Source organism: Brienomyrus brachyistius, unplaced genomic scaffold (genome assembly GCF_023856365.1).
Source record: "Brienomyrus brachyistius isolate T26 unplaced genomic scaffold, BBRACH_0.4 scaffold48, whole genome shotgun sequence".
NCBI lineage: Eukaryota > Metazoa > Chordata > Actinopteri > Osteoglossiformes > Mormyridae > Brienomyrus > Brienomyrus brachyistius.
In genome coordinates, this window is record NW_026042323.1 from 1,823,797 (window position 1) to 1,847,250 (window position 23,454).

Consider the following 23,454-nt stretch of genomic DNA (forward strand, 5'->3'; position numbering starts at 1 on the left):
CAAAATCTCAAAAAATTAGCATATTTCATCCGACCAATAAAAGAAAAGTGTTTTTAATACCAAAAAAGTCAACCTTCAAATAATTATGTTCAGTTATGCACTCAATACTTGGTTGGGAATCCTTTTGCAGAAATGACTACTTCAATGCGGCGTGGCATGGAGGCAATCAGCCTGTGGCACTGCTGAGGTGTTATGGAGGTCCAGGATGCTTCAATAGCGGCCTTAAGCTCATCCAGAGTGTTGGGTCTTGCGTCTCTCAACTTTCTCTTCACAATATCCCACAGATTCTCTATGGGGTTCAGGTCAGGAGAGTTGGCAGGCCAATTGAGCACAGTAATACCATGGTCAGTAAACCATTTACCAGTGGTTTTGGCACTGTGAGCAGGTGCCAGGTCGTGCTGAAAAATGAAATCTTCATCTCCATAAAGCTTTTCAGCAGATGGAAGCATGAAGTGCTCCAAAATTTTGATTTCCAAATGACAGAAGCGCCTGACCTGGGCTACAGAGAAGCAGCACTGGACTGTTGCTCAGTGGTCCAAAGTACTTTTTTCGGATGAAAGCAAATTTTGCATGTCATTCGGAAATCAAGTACCCACAGTCAGTGATGGTCTGGGGTGCCATGTCAGCTGCTGGTGTTGGTCCACTGTGTTTTATCAAGGGCAGGGTCAATGCAGCTAGCTATCAGGAGATTTTGGAGCACTTTTTCATGAGCTGTTTGCCGAAATCATCATTATTAAAACAATAAAAGGTTTGAACTACTTCAGTTGTGTGTAATGAATCTAAAATATATGAAAGTCTAATGTTTATCAGTACATTACAGAAAATAATGAACTTTTTCACAATATGCTAATTTTTTGAGAAGGACCTGTACAGTATATAATGTTATATATCAGGCTTCCCCAATTCCAGTCCTGGAGAACCAGTTTGCAAGGACCTGTCAAATACACCTACTAAACCTGGCAATTGGCTGGTGAGCTGAATAAGGTGTTTGAGTATTAAAATCTGGGTGCAGACTAGGCCTGCAGGACTGGAACTGGGGAATCGTGGGGAATTGAAAGTTACCATCACCAAAAATAACTTTTATTTTAAAGTTTCATAATGAAATTAATTTGCTCATCAGGATATTCTGTTTGGCAAAGTATTCCAGTACTTGGGTTTTAAATTATCCATCGTAAATCTTTGTCACCAGATGCACAGTAATCATCCCGCTAAAGCAGAACTACACTGTCATCGTATTAAAGGGGTGAGTGTGCACACAGAATCGGTTGCTCCAGCATCCACAGTGTCATTCTCCCAAGTTACTATACAGCAATTAACAATCACTGACAGCCGCTAGTAATTAAATGCCTAATAACCATCATGTAGTGATTGAAAGTGATTCAGTCTCAGCCATGGCAAATGTAATCTTATGCATAGCTATTTAACAACAATAGTATTCCCAGATTGAGGTGAGTACGAGGACAATCTTTTCATAGCTATTTCCTAGCATGGAGTATGGCGTAAGAGGCAAGTTTATGCATGCAGACAATTGCATATTTCAACTGATATGGGAATGCCACTTTGGGGCCAATAACATGCTGACCTCAGTAAAATTCCAGAAGATATTTTTCAGCCTGGATACTTCTCTCCCGTGTAGTAGTTCTCCGCTTAACAGCAACAAGAACTTAACATACATGATGGTACATAAATGTGATCTGCTGATTTCAGATCTGTAAGCATAAATTACCTTTGTTGTATTCCCTGGCCTTCAGGCTAATTGGAGTTGCTAAATTGCCCGTAGGAGTGCATGTGTGCGTGAATGGTGTGTGAGTGTGCCCTGTGATGGGCTGGCCCCCCATCCTGGGTTGTTCCCTGCCTCGTGCCCATTGATTCCGGGATAGGCTCCGGACCCCCCGTGACCCAGTAGGATAAGAGGTTTAGAAAATGGATGGATGGATGGTATTCCCTGGCCTTCAGGGAATACTTTTGGTTTCAGCGCTGTTCCCCTGTCGCTGCAGATACTTTGGCATGCAAGCCAATAACTCAAAAACCGTTCGACGAATCCTTTTCAAACTTTGTACAGGTATTGGTGAGGAACTAGAACTGATTTAATTTTGAAACAGTCCCAAAATGGAAGCAGCGCCACATAGTGATAATGAAAAAAGCAGCAGTTTTGATGCTTGACCCTGCTAAGACCATAATTCAATAACCGTTTGATGGATCTTTTTCAGTCTTTGCAGAGGCATTATAGGGGGCTGGAATAGAACTGATAAAATTTTGAGACAGCTCGCCAGCAAATATGAAATATGGCTCTCAGGAAATATGAAAGAGCTTTGTGCGTGGAGATGTGATCTTTCCACATGATTTCAAGTGAAAACATGAAAAGTCATCTTTAAAACGAAGGCTTTCGCTATTGCAAATGTCACACTATTTAAGGTCTCAGGAAGTCTAGGGGAAGCACAAATATATAGTACATATAGATGAGTCTCACATAAAAAGGTTGTGCATACTCTGCTCATATTTTTCAAAATGGAGTAACACTTTGCCATGAATTTTTAATTTTAGTATGAGCCCATATAGTTAAGTCTTGACTGTTTACAGGTAAACACTTAAAAAAGATATAGCTGAGGTCCTGGATTCAGTCTCCTGCATTTTCTCTCTAACCCCCTCAAAGAATTTCTTGCAGGGATTAATTCAGTATGTTTTAATATAAAAAGACCAGATGAGTTAGGAGCAACACTTTACTTGAGGGGGCACAAATAATGTAGTAGTACATCCATCCATCTATTTTCCAAACCGCTTCCAATCCTACTGGGTCGCGGGGGGTCCGGAGCCTATCCCGGAAGCAATGTGCACAAGGCAGGGAACAACCCAGGATGAGGGGCCAGCCTGTCACAGGGCACACACACACCATTCACTCTCACACACACACCTATGGGCAATTTAGCAACTCAAGTTAGCCTCAGCATGTTTTTTGGACTGTGGGGGGAAACCCCACGACGACATGGGGAGAACAAACAAACTCCACACACATGTGACCCAGGCAGAGACTCGAACCCGGGTCCCAGAGGTGTGAGGCAACAGTGCTAACCAGTGCATCTGTCAGAGTTCGCTGGTTAAAGCGGGTAGTGCGCACAGGCTGACAAGCGGGCAGGAAGCAGGCAAGCAGGCGGAGTACGGGGAAAACGGGGATTTATTCGGGATCGGGACGGAGCAGACAGCACTAAGACTAACTAACATCAATGACGGACCAGAAACTAAGGCAAGACATGGACTGAAATAGACGAGACTGGGCGAAAATAAGTGGACACAGCTGGGCAAGACCAGGGAAGCACACGTGGGTAATCAGGGGGCGTGGCACACACGAGGATCGTACGAGCCGTGCAAGACAGCACCACCATGCCGCCCCTGAAGTAGTACACTCTTACTTAATTTATTAATTAACCAGAAAGTATTAGTTATATACTGATCCCACGTTCGTTCATTCTTAATCATAACAGTTACTGTATTTGTTCATCATTTGTACTTGAGTAGTTACTGAGTTATTACTGAGTAATGTATATTTGAACAATATAAAATATAATAATATATGTGCTATAAATCAACAAACCATTGTCCTTTCCTTTTATCCACTGCAGGGCTGCAGGAAGCAGCATACAGAGGAAATGCCTTGGGCGGGATGGTAGCCCGGATCAGGGCTCACATACTGGCTCACATGTGGGCAATGAAGAAGTAGCACTTCACGTGTACGGGAGAAAAACAGCAGCCAGAGGAATCCTATGCAATCTCAGTGAGAATAAACTCCCCAGACCCAGGACTGGGGCAGGAATTGCAGGATTCTCCTCTAGCATTTATTTTGGCATACTGTATTTATTGCTATTATCCTTGGTACATGTTTATATTTGCCAATAATTGAAATTGAAATAAACATGATTATTATTCATCCATCCTCGTACCGCATATCCTGGAGACGAGGGCCTGGAGCTTATCCCAGGTAGCATAGGACACAATGGTATACTTTTGGATGGGATGCCAGTCCATTGCAGGGAATGCACTCACTCACACACTTTAAGCAATTTAGAGATGACAGTCTATTATTATTATGATACCTATATTTTTTAGTAGTTTTCACTATTATTATGCTTTTTGCCATGGGAGTCTATGGCAGCCCATAGAGCTGATTGGCAACTTTTTTTAAATTTGGCACATCAATAGAGGTCAGTTCCAACTATTCATACCAAATTTGGGTTCAATCCATCCATCACTCTAGCGCCACCCTCAGGCCAAATTTCAAGAAATGTTTTTGCCTTATTCTCTTTCTTATCATTGTATGATTATGCTATTTACTTTTAAGTATTAGCATTACCTGTCTTAGTGACATCCCATAATACAGCTCTGATGACCTGATCACATATAAAACACTTCCCACGCAGCACATTATGCTTTATTATCTATTTATTATTCAAACATCAAACTTTGATGACGTCAATGTATATCCCTGACATAAATCACTGACGTGAAGCTATGGACATCATACTTAACTAGCTGACGTTTTAGTATTTTATATAGCATGATGGGTGCAGATCTAACTTAGTGTATAACTTAGTTTCGGCAGTGGTTTTGCTATATAGAGTCCATCGTCATGATCCCATAGTTAGCGGAAGCGAAAATAGTGTAATTAGTACAAGTACTGAAGAAATGTAATGTAATGTAATACCGAACAGCTTTCAAAAATGCGGTACCGCAATACCTTTTTGGCACCGGTATCCCGCGCAGAATCAGTCTGCCTGAGATATTTGATAAAGTGTGGATCTTCCTATACGTGCAGCACGAATAAATAAAAACTTCTGCTTTGTATACTTGACAAATCTGTGTGTGTCATCATACTCAAAACCGCCCCAAATAAGCCACGAAATTAACCATGAATTCTACCCTACTGTGGTACACAGCTTTGCTTCTTATGTTTCTTTCTCACAAAAAGTTGCAGGTTGATGACAAAACGTGCTCGCGTCCGGACGAATAAGTGCAACGGGGGGGCAGAACTGGGGAGGGGGGCAGGATGCGATCGTGCTCGGTTGCCGTATAACGCAGCCGGGCCCAGTGTGGTACGCGTTTAGTCTAATTACAGGTTCTTGTGGGAAGCTTGTGTGATGTATAACCTTGTTCATGTCAGGTTTCGGGCTGGTTGCGAGCGCGATCGCACGGACAGGAAACAGGCAGGCAGAACACGGGGAAACTGGGATTTATTAGCACTAAAACGGGACGAAGCACGAACATCGACTAACTAACATCAATGACGGACCAGGAACGAAAGCAAGACATGGACTGAAATAGACAGGACTGGGCGAAAATAATCGGACACAGCTGGGTATAATGGGGAAGCACACGTGGATAATCAGGGGGGCATGGCACACATGAGGATCGTACGAGCTGGGCGTGACAGTTCGACATACTGATCGCTATGTATCGCGATACAACAGTTTGCAATGTTACCAAAGTGTCATTTTATAATTCCCATATTAAACAAGTTACCGTGCATAGTGCTTTGGGGAGAGACAGACTCCAAGAGTGCAGTTCATTTCACGTGTCTTTAAGTCATTGTCTGATATTATCCAGAGCTGAATGTGTGATTCATGCTTACTACTATATTCTTGCTTTGCAGTTCTTACACAATTTTTTTTCTTATTTACTTCTAAAAGTAAATAAAAAACTTATAAAACTGTCATTATTATATAACAACTATACGTATTATGATGTTATTATTTAGTTATGTTGTTGCTTGGTTACATTTGATGCCTCCGCACGTGGGAAGCTACCGGTTTGAAAGATGCGGCTTCACTTGCTTTTCTGCACCAAGATGGCAAGGTACGTTGCATTTCTGCTCCCATTTTATCGTATAACTTATCTTATTATTTAGTATCTGTCTTTGTATGTACAGTGGTACCTCGACCCACGAACTGTCCTGATCACGAATAAATCGGGTTACGAACCAAATGTTCCAAAATGTTTTGTACCGGTTGTCGAACCGTGTTTCGGGCCGCGAACCCACAAACGTCCCGAAAAGGGTCCAATGAAAGCTCCCCAAAGAACCACCCGAAACGCGAAGAAATGTCCAGTATAATAATAATTTAAAAAAATCATATTTTCGAAATTACTGCATTTGACTGTTACTCAGTCTTTTAATGTTGATTGTTTAGTTTTTTGGTGGGATGTTTTGTGGTTCTTTTCCGTGTTTTGGCGTCTTTCGAGCGACCAGCGTATGCTCAGTTTTAATGTTTTATTTAATTTAGCATTTGTTAGCATGTAAATGTAAATGTATGCTCTCAGTTATATGTGCACAGTCTGTCATAATTTGATTGTACGGTAGGGGGTGTTGAGTTGTACTGCGCGTGCTCGAAGTGTATGTATGTATGTATGTATAGAGTGACCTAAAGAGAAAGACGGCGATATGTCCTAGTTCATGGTGAATAATGTGTTGTGTGAACTTATTTTTCCATTTATAAATCCTCTATTATTGTTAGTCTTCTCCCGATTTTCTTACCGCTGCACCGACAGTTCGACGTGCCAACAGCATTATTTGTTACAAGTAAGGTTATTTTAATTTAAGTCTATATTCTTGGTCGCGTTCTCCCCATGTCGTCGTGGGCTTTCCTCCGGGTACTTGCTAAATTGCCCGTAGGAGTGCATGTGTGAGTGAATGGTGTGTGAGTGTGCCCTGCAATGGGCTGGCCCCCCCATCCTCGATTTTTCCCTGCCTCGTGCCCATTGCTTCCGGGATAGGCAACCCAGTAGGATAAGCGGTTTGGAAAATGGATGGATGGATTCTTGATCACAGAAAAATATTAAAAATTGAAGAAAATGCAGCGTTTCTGAGGTTTAAACATATTGAACATAATACATATTTACATTATTTGAAATGGGAGAAATTGATTGAGGTCACGCACTTTTCAGGTCAGGAACTAAGTTCGTGAGCCGAGGTATGACTGTATATTGAAATATGTTTGTGTAAAATTCCGTATATTGGATTATATTTAAATTTTATGTGCAGGTTAGTTAGTGTCATATGCAGGGTTGCCAACCCTCACTCAAGATGTCTTGTAGTCAATCTGTTTTGTTCCATTATAAACCTAAAATTAGCTGCATCAAAAGTGTTGGGGTAGTCTGCAAACACTCCAGACTATTTACAAGGTAGTAAGACTGTTACACATATGGAGATGAATGTGCAGACTTGTCTGGAATTGAGAATCTCACGCCAGCCAGCTGACCAAAGATAGCAGTTCTGCCTGTGCAGTAATGCGGTTGTTGATTGGGAAGGTGTGGGTCAGTGCAGAAGTGTAGTCCACATGTCAGGAGTGACTGACAGCTCCATTGCATTGCCTGTATGTTGTTTTTCCTCATTCAGAATCAGACGAATGGAGAAAGCTGTTTGCTGGAGCGACGACAGATACTGGGCAACTTGGGACAAGTGGGGAGAGGTGATTGACTGGGGAGATGAGAAAGAGCTGTGCTCCCCAGCAGAATCACCTTCTGACCAGGCTGACAGTTCCACTGAGTCACATTCCCGAAGGCGAATTGCCAAGGCAGTTAGCTGGACGGATGATGCTTATTGGGCAGCCTGGGACAAGTGGGAAGAGATCATCTGCTGGGGTGATGAAGAGGAGTGCTCCCAAGTAACTCCACCCACTAGCCAGCTTGGGAGGGATAAGGGGATAGATGTACATGGGTTGGAGGCTTTTGTGATAAATAACAGGACAATCTCCATAAAGCCTGTAGACAACCATCAAGACAGTCTGAAGATAGGAGCTGTGCTGGTAGACCTCTGCCAGTTTGATCTCGAATATTTAGATCAAAGTAAATTTAATTTTGAAATTGTGCAAGTACAAATTGGAGAAGTTGAAGTGGAGGAAACTAGAGAAAAGGCTTTTGAAAAAGCATTTGAATTGGAAATTGTGGATGTGGCAGTAAAAGTTATAAACAGTGAAATCCAGCCGAATGCTATAAATTTGGATATTGTTGAAACTAAGGTGGACAAATTATTATTGGAAGAACTGATCATTGGCGATTTAGAAGCAGGCAATGTGAAGGTGTCAGTATCAAATGGCAATGTGGTGAAGGTACCCTTAAGGTACCCTTCGCCACAGAGGAACAGAAAGACCAGGCAACCTTAGACCATACTCTCTGGTGGTTGACTCGTGGCAACTGGACTTGTCTCTGAAAGTTAGAAACGTTTCGCTGCTTATCCAAGCAGCTTCTTCAGCCTGAGGGAGGTAGTAAGTGTCCACATATTTATCCTCTTGGGTAAGTAGTCTAAGGGGGCTCGTTGAGTGAAACAAAGTGGGGGGGGGGGGGGGGGGAGTTGCGGGTAGATGTAACCAGTCCCTCCTACTCCAATAGAGTGGGTCGTTAAGGGTGGTCCACCTGGTGGAGGTGTGAATTGGGTCTGTTTTTTTCCTGGGAATTATTTTTGTTTTGGCAAATGATGAGAGGGCCGCAGGTTAAATTGGAGACAGGTTGTGCCTAATGCCTCTACCTCTGTTGAGTGAGGGGTTGTGCATTTGCACATGCAAAGCTGCTTGGACGAGCGGTGAAACGTTTCTACCTTTCAGAGAGGTACAATGTCTTTGGATGTCTTTTGTCTTGTGCAGTCTGGGAGTTGACTGAATGCTGGGGCGGGGGTAGCTTTTCCTTTGTAGTGGGGTCCGGTGGGGCGCCTTGGGCTCTGTGGGGCCCGGTGGTGCTGCTGCCTTGGGGGGGAGGTATTTTGCCCCCCCCATTCCTTTCCTCCCCATCCCTAAATGCTTCCCTCCTCCCGCTCCATCACACCACCACACATGTAGGGCTTTGAGGTGTAGGTGCGTTGCTGGGATGCAGGGTAGGTATTCCTCCTCTGTCCCCTCGCGACCACCTGTACCTCATTCATACACTACAACGTAGACACTCTTATTACTTACTCTCTCATGACACATACATTTAGGGCGTTGGGGATGGGCACACAGAATGGCATCCAGAGGGCGGTCTGTTCATTCAGCCTTACCTCTGGTGCCAGGGCCCACATCTCAATTTTAATCACACACAGACATTGAGGGCTCTGGGGAGAGGCGGAGCTAACACCAGCTGTTGGTCGGCAGGGGGTGGTTAGTGCCATGCCCTTCACCTGTTTTAAAAGCACTTTAGAACAACACACACCAACACCACATCTGAGCGGGCAAAGGGGGGCATGGGGTCTTTTCACACCCCCGTTCCCTGTTCGCCATTTGGGGCTGGGGGCTGAGAGGAAGAGCTGGCCGTCTGGTCGGGGTCTGGGCTGGTGGGCTTCTCGGCTACTGCGGGGTCCGGGGTGATCTTCTGGTCTCCTCGCCAGAGGAAAAATAGGGGTCCACATAGAGTATACATGGGGAGTGAGAGTATGTGTACAGCGTTCATTTCTGTGTGTCTAAATGTTGGGTGAATGTGTAAATATTTGTTTATGTCTGCATGAGGGTGGGAACGTATGCTTGTATATGTGTGTGCCTGTTTGTCTATACACACGTGTCAGGTTGGGTCCTAGACTCCACCTGAAATAACATCTCGGGCACAATAAAGTGGTCCTCCGCAGAGGGGGGGTGGTGGAGGGAAAAAAAAAAAAAGCTTGTGACCCACCGACCGATTTCTTATTTGATTACTGTTGTTCCTTGTCTTGTTTTTGACCCCTCGTGGTCTGCTTTTGTTTTTATTAGTGTCTCTAGTGTTTTTCCCCTTTCCTCCTTTGAATCCCTGAGTGAGTCGTCCACTCTCTGTTTCTGCTTGCTCCATGACACGCTGTCGCTCTCAATCCACCCTGGACCTGTGACAGTATTTCTGTTTTTGCTTTTGTTTGGACGTACTGAGTTTAGGATATCTAGCTTAGAAGGAATAGTTTAGCCTGTCATGTGTAAAATTGTTAAATGCGCTGATATCAGTGTTATGTCACAGTACCAGAAACTGAAAATGGTACATTTTGTTTTCTTTTTGTTTTCTTGCAATTACTACATGCAAATGTTTAATGTTTTGCTGACATCTAATTAGAAAATAAATGCATTTATGCTTTAAATGATCTTTTTGTTGTCTTCAATCATTTCAACAGGTGAAAATGACCTGAAATCAATGAGTTTGAACACTGGACACTACATTCCGTGTTTGTGGATAAAGTCATGTTTAGCGTACATGCGAGTTCATTCATATCCTTTTCCCCAGAGACAAAAAGTAGGCTAGGCTAATGGGAAAAAACACACAAATATATAGACCTAATGTCAGTGTATTATTCATGAGGTTTTGTAATATCTGAGACCAAATTAAACTTAATCTGTGTATTTAATGGATTTATGTGCTATTGCTACTGGTTTAATTGGTAAATAGGCCTTTTTCCAAGCAATTGAATATTTAAATGGGAATGTTTTACGTTATTGATTTAGCTTTAATCATGAAGTACCAAGCCTGATATCAATCCATGTCTAATGTGACATATTCAGGACATGCAAAGTCTATACACATAGGCACAGACTATGGCTGGGATTCGTGTGGCCTACCCTGCAGATGGGAGGCCAACACTGCATGGTATATATTCTTTAAATTTATTTAATATTAGTTACATAATTACTCATATAGACCATGTTAATACTTAATATTGCATATTATATATAGTGAAAATTATACTCTCATATACTATACTGTGTGAAGTGTATGTAAGTATGGAATATCCATCCATTGGCTGTAGCACTTATCCTATTCAAGGTCAAAGCCAGAAGCTATGGATGCAAGACTGGGACAACAGGAGCTGACCCTGACAGGAAGCTCATCTCATAATGATATTCCCCACACCGTGCTGCTACTTGCAGAGCTTTGCTGGGGTAGGTGGTGTGGCTATCATACCAGCCGGCGACGCATCCAGTTAGGATGCTCTTGATGACACAGTTATAAAGTGTCCTGAGGATAAGGGGACTTGTGCCACACCTTTTAGCTCGTCGGAGGTAGAAGGGCCGCTGCTATGCATTTAAATTTTTCCCAATATGATAAATGTAGCGTGGAAAAAGTAACCATATCAGTTTACATGGGCTTCTACAGGGGGTTAAGTATCCATCCATCCATTTTCTGAAGCCACTTAATTCCAACTGGGGTTGCCTGGGGACTGGAACCTATCCCAAGAACACTGGGCACAAGTGGGAACCAACCCTGGGGAATCACCAACACACCACAGGGTGCACACACAACTACAGGACCAATTTAGACTCACCATTCAACCCCTCTTGAATGCTTTTGGACCGTGGGAGGAAACTACAGCGCCCGGTGAAAACTCAGACAAACAGAGGGAGAGCGTGCAAACTCCACGCAGAAAGGACTTGGGATTGAACACAGGACCTTTTTCCTGTAAGGCAGCAGGGCAAACCACTGCGCCACCATGCTGCCCCCGTGTTAAGTATGATAAGTAATATGACAAATGTCATAGCTTAGCTATAGATATGCATAAAATGTACGGAAAGACGATATAAACATCTTGTTACTGGTTCATAATCATAGTGAGAATATCTTACTGTTATGCAAACGTTAGTGCTTCCTTTGTTTCTGATTTGTGTCTTCAGGATCTCCAGGGCAGCTTGTGGACAAACAGGAGGTGATGCCTATGAAAGGAGACACTGTCAGTATTCAGTGTCACTATACTGACATTTACATTGACATGATGTGGTGTAGGATGGGCAGGGGCTCCTGTGTAGAGAATTCTGGGAGTTTGGATGGGAGGCCTGTGGAGCTCAGTGATGAAAGAGTTTATAAAGTGCTCAGCGTCACAATGAGGCGACTGGAGAGGAAGGACACGGGCTGGTACCTGTGTGTGGCAGAAAACCTGCAGACACTCCTTCCTATTAAAGTCAATGCACAACCACACACAGCACTGAATGTAAGTAATTAATTAAAATATGTGAGTCGTTTATACTCTATTAGAAATAAATAAAGGCTAAATGGATCCCAAATCTTTCCCTCGTGAAGGAAGTTGGCGCATTTTTTTGGGAAGAATCTGTTTGGGGGAGGGGGCGTGCACTGTACTCACTGGGGTATTACCAACAAGCACCAGGGTGAACAAAATACTCAGCTAAAGTCAGAGCAAAGCTAAAAAGAATGAAATTAAGCAGTTTTAGCTGACTTTAGCGGACATTCTTATAATAAACTCATTTCTTACGGGTATTATACTTGATATATGAAGTATGTTAACACCCCTTGGCCTAGATTTGTGATCTTTCATTCCTCTGAATCCTTTGCTCATCCCCATTCAAATTCATCCATTGCCGTTAATTTCCTTATTGGATTTTCTGTCATTCTGAATTTTTCAGAAAACCTACTTATTTTCCACAGGCCAAAAATTTTGTCCAATCTTCTACTTTGTAATTTGGCACCCTGTCAGAGGCCCATCCAAAATACTGGCTCACCAAATTTGGGTTTAATCCATTCATTCCTGTAGCAACACCATCAGGTCAAATTTCAAGATATGTTTCTGCATGTAAATTCTGAATTCTTAAGCCTGGGATTATGATCTTTGGTGTGTTTAAAGCCATGGCTTGTCTAACTTCGATTTCACTCATTAATTAAGTCTGTCGTATTGTCATTTTGAATTTTCCTGAAAAAAAAGTTTTTTGGAAACCTAGGCTGTTGATCAAATCATCATCAAATTTGGGGTGCATCATCTAGAAGGGATTGTGACCAAAAGTTACTAAAAGTCAGATGCTATGGCCACTATCATCCAATGAATTTGATGACAAAGCCACTGAACAGGATGTGTGGCCATATCTCAACAAAACTTTGATTGGATAAAATTGATTTGGTGACTGGACTTGGGGCCCAATTCTGAGGAATAAGAACAAAAATAGTGTCATTCCACCACTAGGTGGTGTTGCAATAAGTAAACATGCCTTGTGGCTAATAACTGTTGAATGGATTGACCTAGGGGGGCGGCATGGTGGTGCAGTGGTCAGCAATGTTGCCTCACACCTCTGGGACCCGGGTTCGAGTCTCCACCTGGGTTACGTGTGTGTGGAGTTTGCATGTTCTCCCCATGTCGTCGTGGGGTTTCCTCCAGGTACTCCAGTTTCCTCCCACAGTCCAAATACATGCTGAGCCTAATTGGACTTGCTAAATTGCCCATAGGTGTGCGTGTGAGCGTGAATGGTGTGTGAGTGTGCCCTGCTATGGGCTGGCCCCCCATCCTGGGTTGTTCCCTGCCTCGTGCCCATTGCTTCCAGGATAGGCCCTGGACCCCTCGCGACCCAGTGGGATAAGCGGTTAAGAAAATGAATGGATGGATTGTCTTAGTACCCAGCCTCATAAGTGAAACCTGAGGAACTTTTGACTTGCAAAGCGATTTGTCCATCACATTCCAATGATTTTAATGGTGATGCCGCCAATCACTGTGTGTTAACATATCTCAGCAATTCTTTGGTCGTTTGAGGCCAAACTTGGTATTTTTACTTGGGGCCACACCTTTGGGGAGTGCATCAAATTCTGTGTCATTTAACCACTGGGGTGGGACACGTTTCATTGACCTACAATATTTTTTCTAATACATTTTGATGCATTGGCCTTTCAAAAGTGGTTGCTATGACTGGGGATTGTCAGAATTTGTCAGTGTTTTTTGTAGCCTTTGATCACCTTCATATCTATTCATAGACATCGTTTTTAAATGTGCAACAACATGGATTATTTGTGACTGTGAAAGTCATGACAGCCAGCTAATCGGCAGATTTATTTGCAAAGCCTTCACTACATAATGTTCATACCTCAATTCTTTTCATCTAACCCTGTCATAAGCAAAATCTGTACCTCATAAAATTGTCTAAAATCAATATTTCTAATCAAATAGTTTAATTTCTCTATTTTATTTTTTTACCACATGAAGCACAATGAGTGCTTAAAATTTCAATTCACAAGGTAAAACGTCAAATAAAGTGTTTTAACAGAATATTTAATGTAATTTCAAGGTCACAGCAGAGTTGCCCTGCAGCCTCGTCGGCAAAGAGCAGGAATTTCGGGAAAAAGCCTTAAAAATGCTCCGAAACAGGAGGGAGGACCTCCGAAGGTCAGGAAAGGTAATACATACTGTACATAGGGAACCTGCAAGCAAGTTAAAATTATTCAAGCCCCCTGCAGTCAAATTAAATCATGAATGTAATGTCCGGAATACAGACCTAGTCAGCCAAGGCTGAATAATGTTCCTGTTCATGTTCTGCTTCACTTTCCTGGCTTCTCATGTCGTGGCAAAACTTCATTTCTACTGATTCCATTGTCTAGAAGAGAGAAGGACTTCAGCTTCACTCCAACGGTATGTAGCTTTTCTGTATTTATACCATATCATTGTGTAATATATATAGTCATACATTTCATAATTTAACTTCTAAAATATTGTGCAATCACCAGCCCAATTGATAATTTTGCCATCTGAATCCTCTCAGGATCAGTACAGTATATGTGCAAACATATTTTATGTGTTTACAGACGTGTAAGACTACTGAAAAAAGATGGGAGAACAGTGGCCCTTGGAGGTAAAATGTGTTTTTACATTTTCCCAGTGCTGCTGCATGATTCACTGTACTGCAGTGTGAGGTTTCCCATTGCTCAGCACACCTAATTTGGCTAAAGAACTTGATGATGTTACGATGATCAGTGTGTTGGCCAGTGAAACTGACAATGTGCTGAATTTTGGGAAATTTTGAAATGTATTATAAACACAGTATATTAATCTGCAAAATTAATTAATAATAATTAATAATTAATAGCAAAACAGTCTGAAACGTAACTGAGATACAGAGGTTATACACTGATCAGCCATAACATGTGAAGTGAATAACATTGATTATTTGGTTACAGGGGCATCTGGCTGTGGGGGGGTTATATTAGGCAGCAGGTGAGCGCTTTGTCCTTGAAGCTGATGTGTTGGAAGCAGAAACAATGTGCAAGTGTAAGGATGGGAGTGACTTTGACATGGGCCATTTGGTGATGGCTAGAGATGGATCATAGCGTCTCCAAACCCCCAGCTCTTGTGAGATGGTCCTGCAGTGGTCAACAGGTTCATGGTGGGGCCAAGGCTCACCTTTGCCGCCAAAATAGCCTTGACTCATCAGGGCGGGGATTCCACTAGACCTCTGAAGGTTTGCTGTACTATCTGACATGTAATGAGCCTCCGTCACCCATTAACATATTTTCCTTCCGTTTTGGAGATGATATGAGTCATCTAGCCATCACAACTTGGCCCTTGTCATTCAAATCTTTAGGCTTGCCCATTTTTCTGCATCCCAGTATATCCTACACATTGTTTATTTGCTGCCTAATAGGTCCCACCCACTACCAGGTGCCACTATAATCAGGTAATCAATGTTATTCACCTGTCAGTGGGCGCAGTGTTTGACAAATATAGTTTAAAATATCAGTCATTTAACCTAATTCCGAAACATTAAATGTAGAAGGGAAATAATGGAAGCTATTGCTTGTGTGGAGTGAATTGAACTTAATTTTGAACAATGTTTCAAATTGCTACATACCTGAAATGTTTGTGGTTTCTTGTAGAAATAACAGAAGCACTTAAGATTTGCCTCCAGGACATCACACCTCCTATTAAGCGCCTTTACAAAGTAAGTAATTTCCTTGAAATATCATCAAAATATTTTTTTTTCTGGACAGCTCTAAGACTGGGTTTCCGTGGGACATTAGTCAAGTCAAGTCAAGTAGGTTTTATTGTCATTTCAACAATAAACATCCACAACGCTCCAACCGGAAGCCCTGGATAACTACGGGGGTGCGCATGCTCAATAGTTTTGTGTTCCCTCACAATACTTTTCCTAATAATAATAACTGTACTCTGTCCATTTAAAGTACAAAAGTTAGAATTAATGGATTAATAAGTATAAACCAAAACAATACAGACGTGTCCAGTTAAGTGTACTTTACTGTTTACAGTAACTGGCAGTCATTGGACAAAGTGCAATTCTTATTATCATTATTATTAATTATTAATATTATTATCATCATCATTATTTGTTATTATTATTATTATTATCCATCCATTTTCCAAACCGCATATCCTACTGGGTCGCGAGGGGTCTGAAGCCTATCCCGGAAGCAATGGGCACGAGGCAGGGAACAACCCAGGATAGGGGGCCAGCCCATCGCAGGGCACACTCACACACCATGCATTCACACATGCACACCTACAGGCAATTTAGCAACTCCAATTTGCCTCAGCATGTTTTTGGACTGTGGGGGGAAACCGGAGTACCCGGAGGCAACCCCACGATGACATGGGGAGAACATGCAAACTCCACACACACGTGTTACCCAGGCGGAGACTAGAACCTGGGTCCCAGAGGTGAGGCAACAGTGCTAACCACTGCACCACCATGCCACCCCCTAAATAATCCCTTAATTAATAAAAATTAATGGGTGAAATAAAGAATTTTAAGGGTTTACGGACCCTTATAATAATATTAAACTCCCTTTATTAGAATTGCAGGCAAATGTAAGTAATTTTAAATAGTAAAGGAACCTTACAATACTCTTAAACTGCCCCTTAATTAATCAGAATTAAAGGGCAATGTTATGTAATTACAGAGCGTCAAACAATCTTAAATTGCCCCTTAATTCATAAAAAAAATTAAGGGGTGAAATAAGGATTTTTTGAGTGTTAATTTAAGAGGCAATTTTGAAAAATTAAGGGGGGAAATTCAGTAGTTTTACTAACACACACCTTGTTTATACCTGTATACCACTGTGAGTCCAAGTCCTCGCCCAGCATTTACTGACACAGGTTAATGTAAAGAAACATCAGCACATTTTAACATGGCCACAATTCCATCTTTGGTAAATACCTTATATATAGAACATAATATGGATTTGCAGACACCCTCAAAAACCCTGTAATAACAAGAATAAGGCTATATAAACTTTTTCACTGGCTGGTTCTTTTTTTATCTCATACATCTTACTGACTGATCCGAATGTCAATACATTTTGATGTACAAGTTGTAGTAACTGCATGTTTGAAGAAGCTCCATCCTCCTAATATTTTTTCTTCTTTACCATTATAGGCAGGAGAAAGAGTGAAATGGAGGAAAAAATACATAGATGGGTCAAGTAAGCAGCAGGAGCAAAGAGCAGAAGAGGAAATAGGAAAGAAGAAGGGAGAGGAAAAGAGAGAGAGAGGAGAGAAGACAGATGAGGAGGGAAAAGCAGTGGAAGAAGGAAGCAACAAATGTAAAGGAGGAAGAGGCTATGAAGACGGAGCTTATAGCCCAGCGAAGGCTTTCCAAGCCCAAGGGGGCAAGCGGCCGGTAAAAGGAAGGAAGCAACAAACGTAAAGGAGGAAGAGGCTATGAAGACGGAACTTATAGCCCAGCGAAGGCTTTCCAAGCCCAAGGGGGCAAGCGGCCGGTAAAAGGAAGGAAGCTTTTCTCATTGTAATTCATTCATGCATGATAATAAAACAATACGTTTGTCATATTGGCTTGTGATTTATTATGCTTTATTTTTACATAAACATTTGAGCACACAATTAAAATTATGTGGTGATATAAGGATATTTTAAGTGCTTAAGAACTTAAAACAGTCTTAAATAATCTATCCATCCATTTTCAAAACCGCTTATCCTACTGGGTCGCGGGGGGTCCAGAGCCTATCCTGGAAGCAATGGGCACGAGTCAGGGAACAACCCAGGATGGGGGGCCAGCCCATCGCAGGGCACACACACACCATTCACTCACACATGCACTCCTATGGGCAATTTAGCAACTCCAACTAGCCTCAGCATGTTTTTGGACTGTGGGGGGAATCTGAAGTACCCAGAGGGAACCCCATGACGACATGGGGAGAACATGCAAACTCCACACACATGTAACCCACGCGGAAACTCGAACCCGGGTCCCAGAGGTGTGAGGCAACAGTGCTAACCAGTGCACCTGTCAGAGTTCGCTGGTTAAAGCGGGTAGTGCGCACAGGCTGACAAGCGGGCAGGAAGCAGGCAAGCAGGCGGAGTACGGGGAAAACGGGGATTTATTCGGGATCGGGACGGAGCAGACAGCACTAAGACTAACTAACATCAATGACGGACCAGAAACTAAGGCAAGTCATGGACTGAAATAGACGAGACTGGCGAAAATAAGTGGACACAGCTGGGCAAGATCAGGGAAGCACACGTGGATAATCAGGGGGCGTGGCACACACGAGGATCGTACGAGCCGGGCATGACAGCACCACCATGCCGCCCCTGAAGTAGTACACTCTTACTTAATTTATTAATTAACCAGAAAGTATTAGTTATATACTGATCCCACGTTCGTTCATTCTTAATCATAACAGTTACTTTATTTGTTCATCATTTGTACTTGAGTAGTTACTGAGTTATTACTGAGTAATGTGTATTTGAACAATATAAAATATAATAATATATGTGCTATAAATCAACAAACCATTGTCCTTTCCTTTTATCCACTGCAGGGCTGCAGGAAGCAGCATACAGAGGAAATGCCTTGGGCGGGATGGTAGCCCGGATCAGGGCTCACATACTGGCTCACATGTGAGCAATGAAGAAGTAGCACTTCATGTGTACAGGAGAAAAACAGCAACCAGAGGAATCCTATGCAATCTCAGTGAGAATAAACTCCCCAGACCCAGGACTGGGGCAGGAATTGCAGGATTCTCCTCTAGCATTTATTTTGGCATACTGTATTTATTGCTATTATCCTTGGTACATGTTTATATTTGCCAATAATTGAAATTGAAATAAACATGATTATTATTCATCCATCCTCGTACCGCATATCCTGGAGACGAGGGCCTGGAGCTTATCCCAGGTAGCATAGGACACAATGGTATACTTTTGGATGGGATGTCAGTCCATTGCAGGGAATGCACTCACTCACACACTGTGGGCAATTTAGAGATGACAGTCTATTATTATTAGGATACCTATAGTTTTTAGTAGTTTTCACTATTATTATGCTTTTTGCCATGGGAGTCTATGGCAGCCCATAGAGCTGATTGGCAACTTTTTTTAAATTTGGCACATCGATAGAGGTCAGTTCCAACTATTCATACCAAATTTGGGTTCAATCCATCCATCACTCTAGCGCCACCCACAGGCCAAATTTCAAGAAATGTTTTTGTCTTATTCTGTTTCTTATCATTGTATGATTATGCTATTTACTTTTAAGTATTAGCATTACCTGTCTTGGTGACATCCCATAATACAGCTCTGATGACCTGATCACATATAAAACACTTCCCACGCAGCACATTATGCTTTACTATCTATTTATTATTCAAACATCAAACTTTGATGACGTCAATGTATATCCCTGACATAAATCACTGACGTGAAGCTATGGACATCATACTTAACTAGCTGACGTTTTAGTATTTTATATAGCATGATGGGTGCAGATCTAACTTAGTGTATAACTTAGTTTCGGCAGTAGTTTTGCTATATAGAGTCCATTGTTTATGGCACACGGCCATAAACAACCAGAGGAGTCTGTTCAGTGACAGGTTGTTTCTCCCAAAGACAAGGACCAACAGACTTAAAAACTCCTTTGTCCCATACGCCATCAAGCTGTTTAACTCCTCTCTGGAGGGGAGAGGGAGGGGAAACAGGTGGACAAAGGAGGGGGGGACAACTAAGCTGTAGTGGCTCTTCACTTCACTGTGCAATACTCTTGTGCAATACCTTTGGTTTTTGGTTCAATACTGGAAATGTGCAATACTTTTGGTTTTTTGGTTCAATACTGGGAATGTGCAATTCCATTGTATTCTCTTATTCCTATTTATCCTATTTATCCCTTTTGTATTTTATTTTTCTTTGCATCTATATATGTATATATATAACATTTGCTCACGTTGTTATTTTTTTTTTTTGTAACTTCTGTCGGTGCTGTGCTCTTGGAATCCGAATTTCCCAGAGGAATCTACCCGAGGGATTATTAAAGTTTCTATCTATCTATCTATCTATCTATCTATCTATCTATCTATCTATCTATCTATCTATCTATCTATCTATCTATCTATCTATCTATCTATCTATCTATCTATCTATCTATCTATCTATCTATCTATCTATCTATCTATCTATCTATCTATCGTCATGATCCCATAGTTAGCGGAAGCGAAAATAGTGTAATTAGTACAAGTACTGAAGAAATGTAATGTAATGTAATACCGAACAGCTTTCAAAAATGCGGTACCGCAATACCTTTTTGGCACCGGTATCCCGCGCAGCATCAGTCTGCCTGAGATATTTGATAAAGTGTGGATCTTCCTATACGTGCAGCACGAATAAATAAAAACCTCTGCTTTGTATACTTGACAAATCTGTGTGTGTCATCATACTCAAAACCGCCCCAAATAAGCCACGAAATTAACCATGAATTCTACCCTACTGTGGTACACAGCTTTGCTTCTTATGTTTCTTTCACACAAAAAGTTGCAGGTTGATGACAAAACGTGCTCGCGTCCGGACCAGTAAGTGCAACAGGGGGGCAGAACTGCTCCCATTTTATCGTATAACTTATCTTATTATTTAGTATCTGTCTTTGTATGTACAGTGGTGCCTCGACCCACGAACAGTCCTGATCACGAATAAATCGGGTTACGAACCAGATGTTCCAAAATGTTTTGTACCGGTTGTCGAACCGTGTTTCGGGCCGCGAACCCATAAACGTCCCGAAAAGGGTCCAATGAAAGCTCCCCAAAGAACCACCTGAAACGCGAAGAAATGTCCAGTATAATAATAATTTAAAAAAATCATATTTTCGAAATTACTGCATTTGACTGTTACTCAGTCTTTTAATGTTGATTGTTTAGTTTTTTGGGGGGATGTTTTGTGGTTCTTTTCCGTGTTTTGGCGTCTTTCGAGCGACCAGCGTATGCTCAGTTTTAATGTTTTATTTAATTTAGCATTTGTTAGCATGTAAATGTAAATGTATGCTCTCAGTTATATGTGCACAGTCTGTCATAATTTGATTGTACGGTAGGGGGTGTTGAGTTGTACTGCGCGTGCTCGAAGTGTATGTATGTATGTATGTATAGAGTGACCTAAAGAGAAAGACGGCGATATGTCCTAGTTCATGGTGAATAACGTGTTGTGTGAACTTATTTTTCCATTTATAAATCCTCTATTATTGTTAGTCTTCTCCCGATTTTCTTATCGCTGCACCGACAGTTTGACGTGCCAACAGCATTATTTGTTACAAGTAAAGTTATTTTAATTTAAGTCTATATTCTTGGTCGCGTTCTCCCCATGTTGTCGTGGGCTTTCCTCCGGGTACCACCTAAATTGCCCGTAGGAGTGCATGTGTGAGTGAATGGTGTGTGAGTGTGTCCTGCAATGGGCTGGCCCCCCCATCCTCGATTTTTCCCTGCCTTGTGCCCATTGCTTCCGGGATAGGCAACCCAGTAGGATAAGCGGTTTGGAAAATGTATGGATGGATTCTTGGTCACAGAAAAATATAAAAAATTGAAGGAAAATTCAGTGTTTCTGAAGTTTAAACATATTGAACATAATACACATTTACATTATTTGAAATGGGAGAAATTGATTGAGGTCACGCACTTTTCACGTCAGGAACTAAGTTCGTGAGCCGAGGTATGACTGTATATTGAAATATGTTTGTGTAAAATTCAGTATATTGTTTGGATTATATTTAAATTTTATGTGCAGGTTAGTTAGTGTCATATGCAGGGTTGCCAACCCTCACTCAAGATTTCTTGCAGTCAATCTGTTTTGTTCCATTATAAACCTAAAATTAGCTGCATCAAAAGTGTTGGGGTAGTCTGCAAACCCTCCAGACTATTTACAAGGTAGTAAGACTGTTACACATATGGAGATGAATGTGCAGACTTGTCTGGAATTGAGAATCTCATGCCAGCCAGCTGACCAAAGATAGCAGCTTTGCCTGTGCAGTAATGCGGTTGTTGATTGGGAAGGTGTGGGTCAGTGCAGAAGTGTAGTCCACATGTCAGGAGTGACTGACAGCTCCATTGCATTGCCTGTATGTCATTTTTCCTCATTCAGAATCAGACGAATGGAGAAAGCTGTTTGCTGGAGCGACGACAGATACTGGGCAACTTGGGACAAGTGGGGAGAGGTGATTGACTGGGGAGATGAGAAAGAGCTGTGCTCCCCAGCAGAATCACCTTCTGACCAGGCTGACAGTTCCACTGAGTCACATTCCCGAAGGCGAATTGCCAAGGCAGTTAGCTGGACGGATGATGCTTATTGGGCAGCCTGGGACAAGTGGGAAGAGATCATCTGCTGGGGTGATGAAGAGGAGTGCTCCCAAGTAACTCCACCCACTAGCCAGCTTGGGAGGGATGAGGGGATAGATGTACATGGGTTGGAGGCTTTTGTGATGAATAACAGGACAATCTCCATAAAGCCTGTAGACAACCATCGAGACAGTCTGGAGATAGGAGCTGTGCTGGTAGACCTCTGCCAGTTTGATCTCGAATATTTAGATCAAAGTAAATTTGATTTTGAAATTGTACAAGTACAAATTGGAGAAGTCAAAGTGGAGGAGACTAGAGAAAAGGCTTTTGAAAAAGCATTTGAATTGGAAATTGTGGATGTGGCAGTAGAAGTTATAAACAGTGAATTCCAGCTGAATGCTATAAATTTGGATATTGTTGAAACTAAGGTGGACAAATTATTATTGGAAGAACTGATCGTTGGCGATTTAGAAGCAGGCAATGTGAAGGTGTCAGTGTCAAATGGCAATGTGGTGAAGGTACCCTTAAGGTACCCTTCACCACAGAGGAACAGAAGGACCAGGCAACCTTAGACCATACTCTCTGGTGGTTGACTCGTGGCAACTGGACTTGTCTCTGAAAGTTAGAAACATTTCGCTGCTCATCCAATCAGCTTCTTCAGACTGAGGGAGGTAGTAAGTGTCCACATATTTATCCTCCTGGGTAAGTAGTATAAGGGGGCTCGTTGAGTGAAACAAAGTGGGGGGGGGGGAGTTGCGGGTAGATGTATCCAGTCCCTCCTACTCCAATAGAGTGGGTCGTTAAGGGTGGTCCACCTGGTGGAGGTGTGAATTGGGTCTGTTTTTTTCCTGGGAATAATTTTTGTTTTGGCAAATGATGAGAGGGCCGCAGGTTAAATTGGAGACAGGTTGTGCCTAATGCCTCTACCTCTGTTGAGTGAGGGGTTGTGCATTTGCACATGCAAAGCTGCTTGGACGAGCGGTGAAACGTTTCTACCTTTCAGAGAGGTACAATGTCTTTGGATGTCTTTTGTCTTGTGCAGTCTGGGAGTTGACTGAATGCTGGGGCGGGGGTAGCTTTTCCTTTGTAGTGGGGTCCGGTGGGGCGCCTTGGGCTCTGTGGGGCCCGGTGGTGCTGCTGCCTTGGGGGGGAGGTATTTTGCCCCCCCCCATTCCTTTCCTCCCCATCCCTAAATGCTTCCCTCCTCCCGCTCCATCACACCACCAC

At 42.3% G+C, this 23,454-nt stretch overlaps 1 protein-coding gene across 4 annotated transcripts; it reads left to right on the forward strand.

The window, feature by feature from the left end:
- Window positions 1-5,110: 5,110 nt before the first annotated feature.
- LOC125723412 (uncharacterized) lies at window positions 5,111-22,973 on the forward strand. 4 transcript variants are annotated; one of them, XR_007386870.1, is made up of 3 exons: window positions 5,111-5,844; window positions 7,382-8,246; window positions 22,899-22,973. XR_007386870.1 is itself a non-coding variant. In XM_049000019.1 (3 exons), the coding sequence occupies exons 1-3, from the start codon at window positions 5,807-5,809 to the stop codon at window positions 22,797-22,799; spliced, it is 804 nt and encodes a 267-aa protein (XP_048855976.1). In that variant the 5' UTR covers window positions 5,111-5,806; the 3' UTR covers window positions 22,800-22,965. The 4 variants fall into 4 exon arrangements, 3 of the variants coding, with proteins under 3 accessions (XP_048855976.1, XP_048855975.1, XP_048855974.1); XM_049000019.1 differs by having other exon boundaries at window positions 7,382-8,003; window positions 22,656-22,965; XM_049000018.1 differs by having other exon boundaries at window positions 7,382-8,093; window positions 22,746-22,959.
- Window positions 22,974-23,454: the final 481 nt, after the last annotated feature.

Coding starts and splice junctions, on each gene's coding strand:
- LOC125723412 (XM_049000017.1), top strand. CDS start 5,807: ATGCGGCTTCACTTGCTTTTCTGCACCAAGATGGCAAG. Junction 5,845..22,033: donor TTCTGCACCAAGATGGCAAG/GTACGTTGCATT, acceptor TTCCTCATTCAG/AATCAGACGAATGGAGAAAG.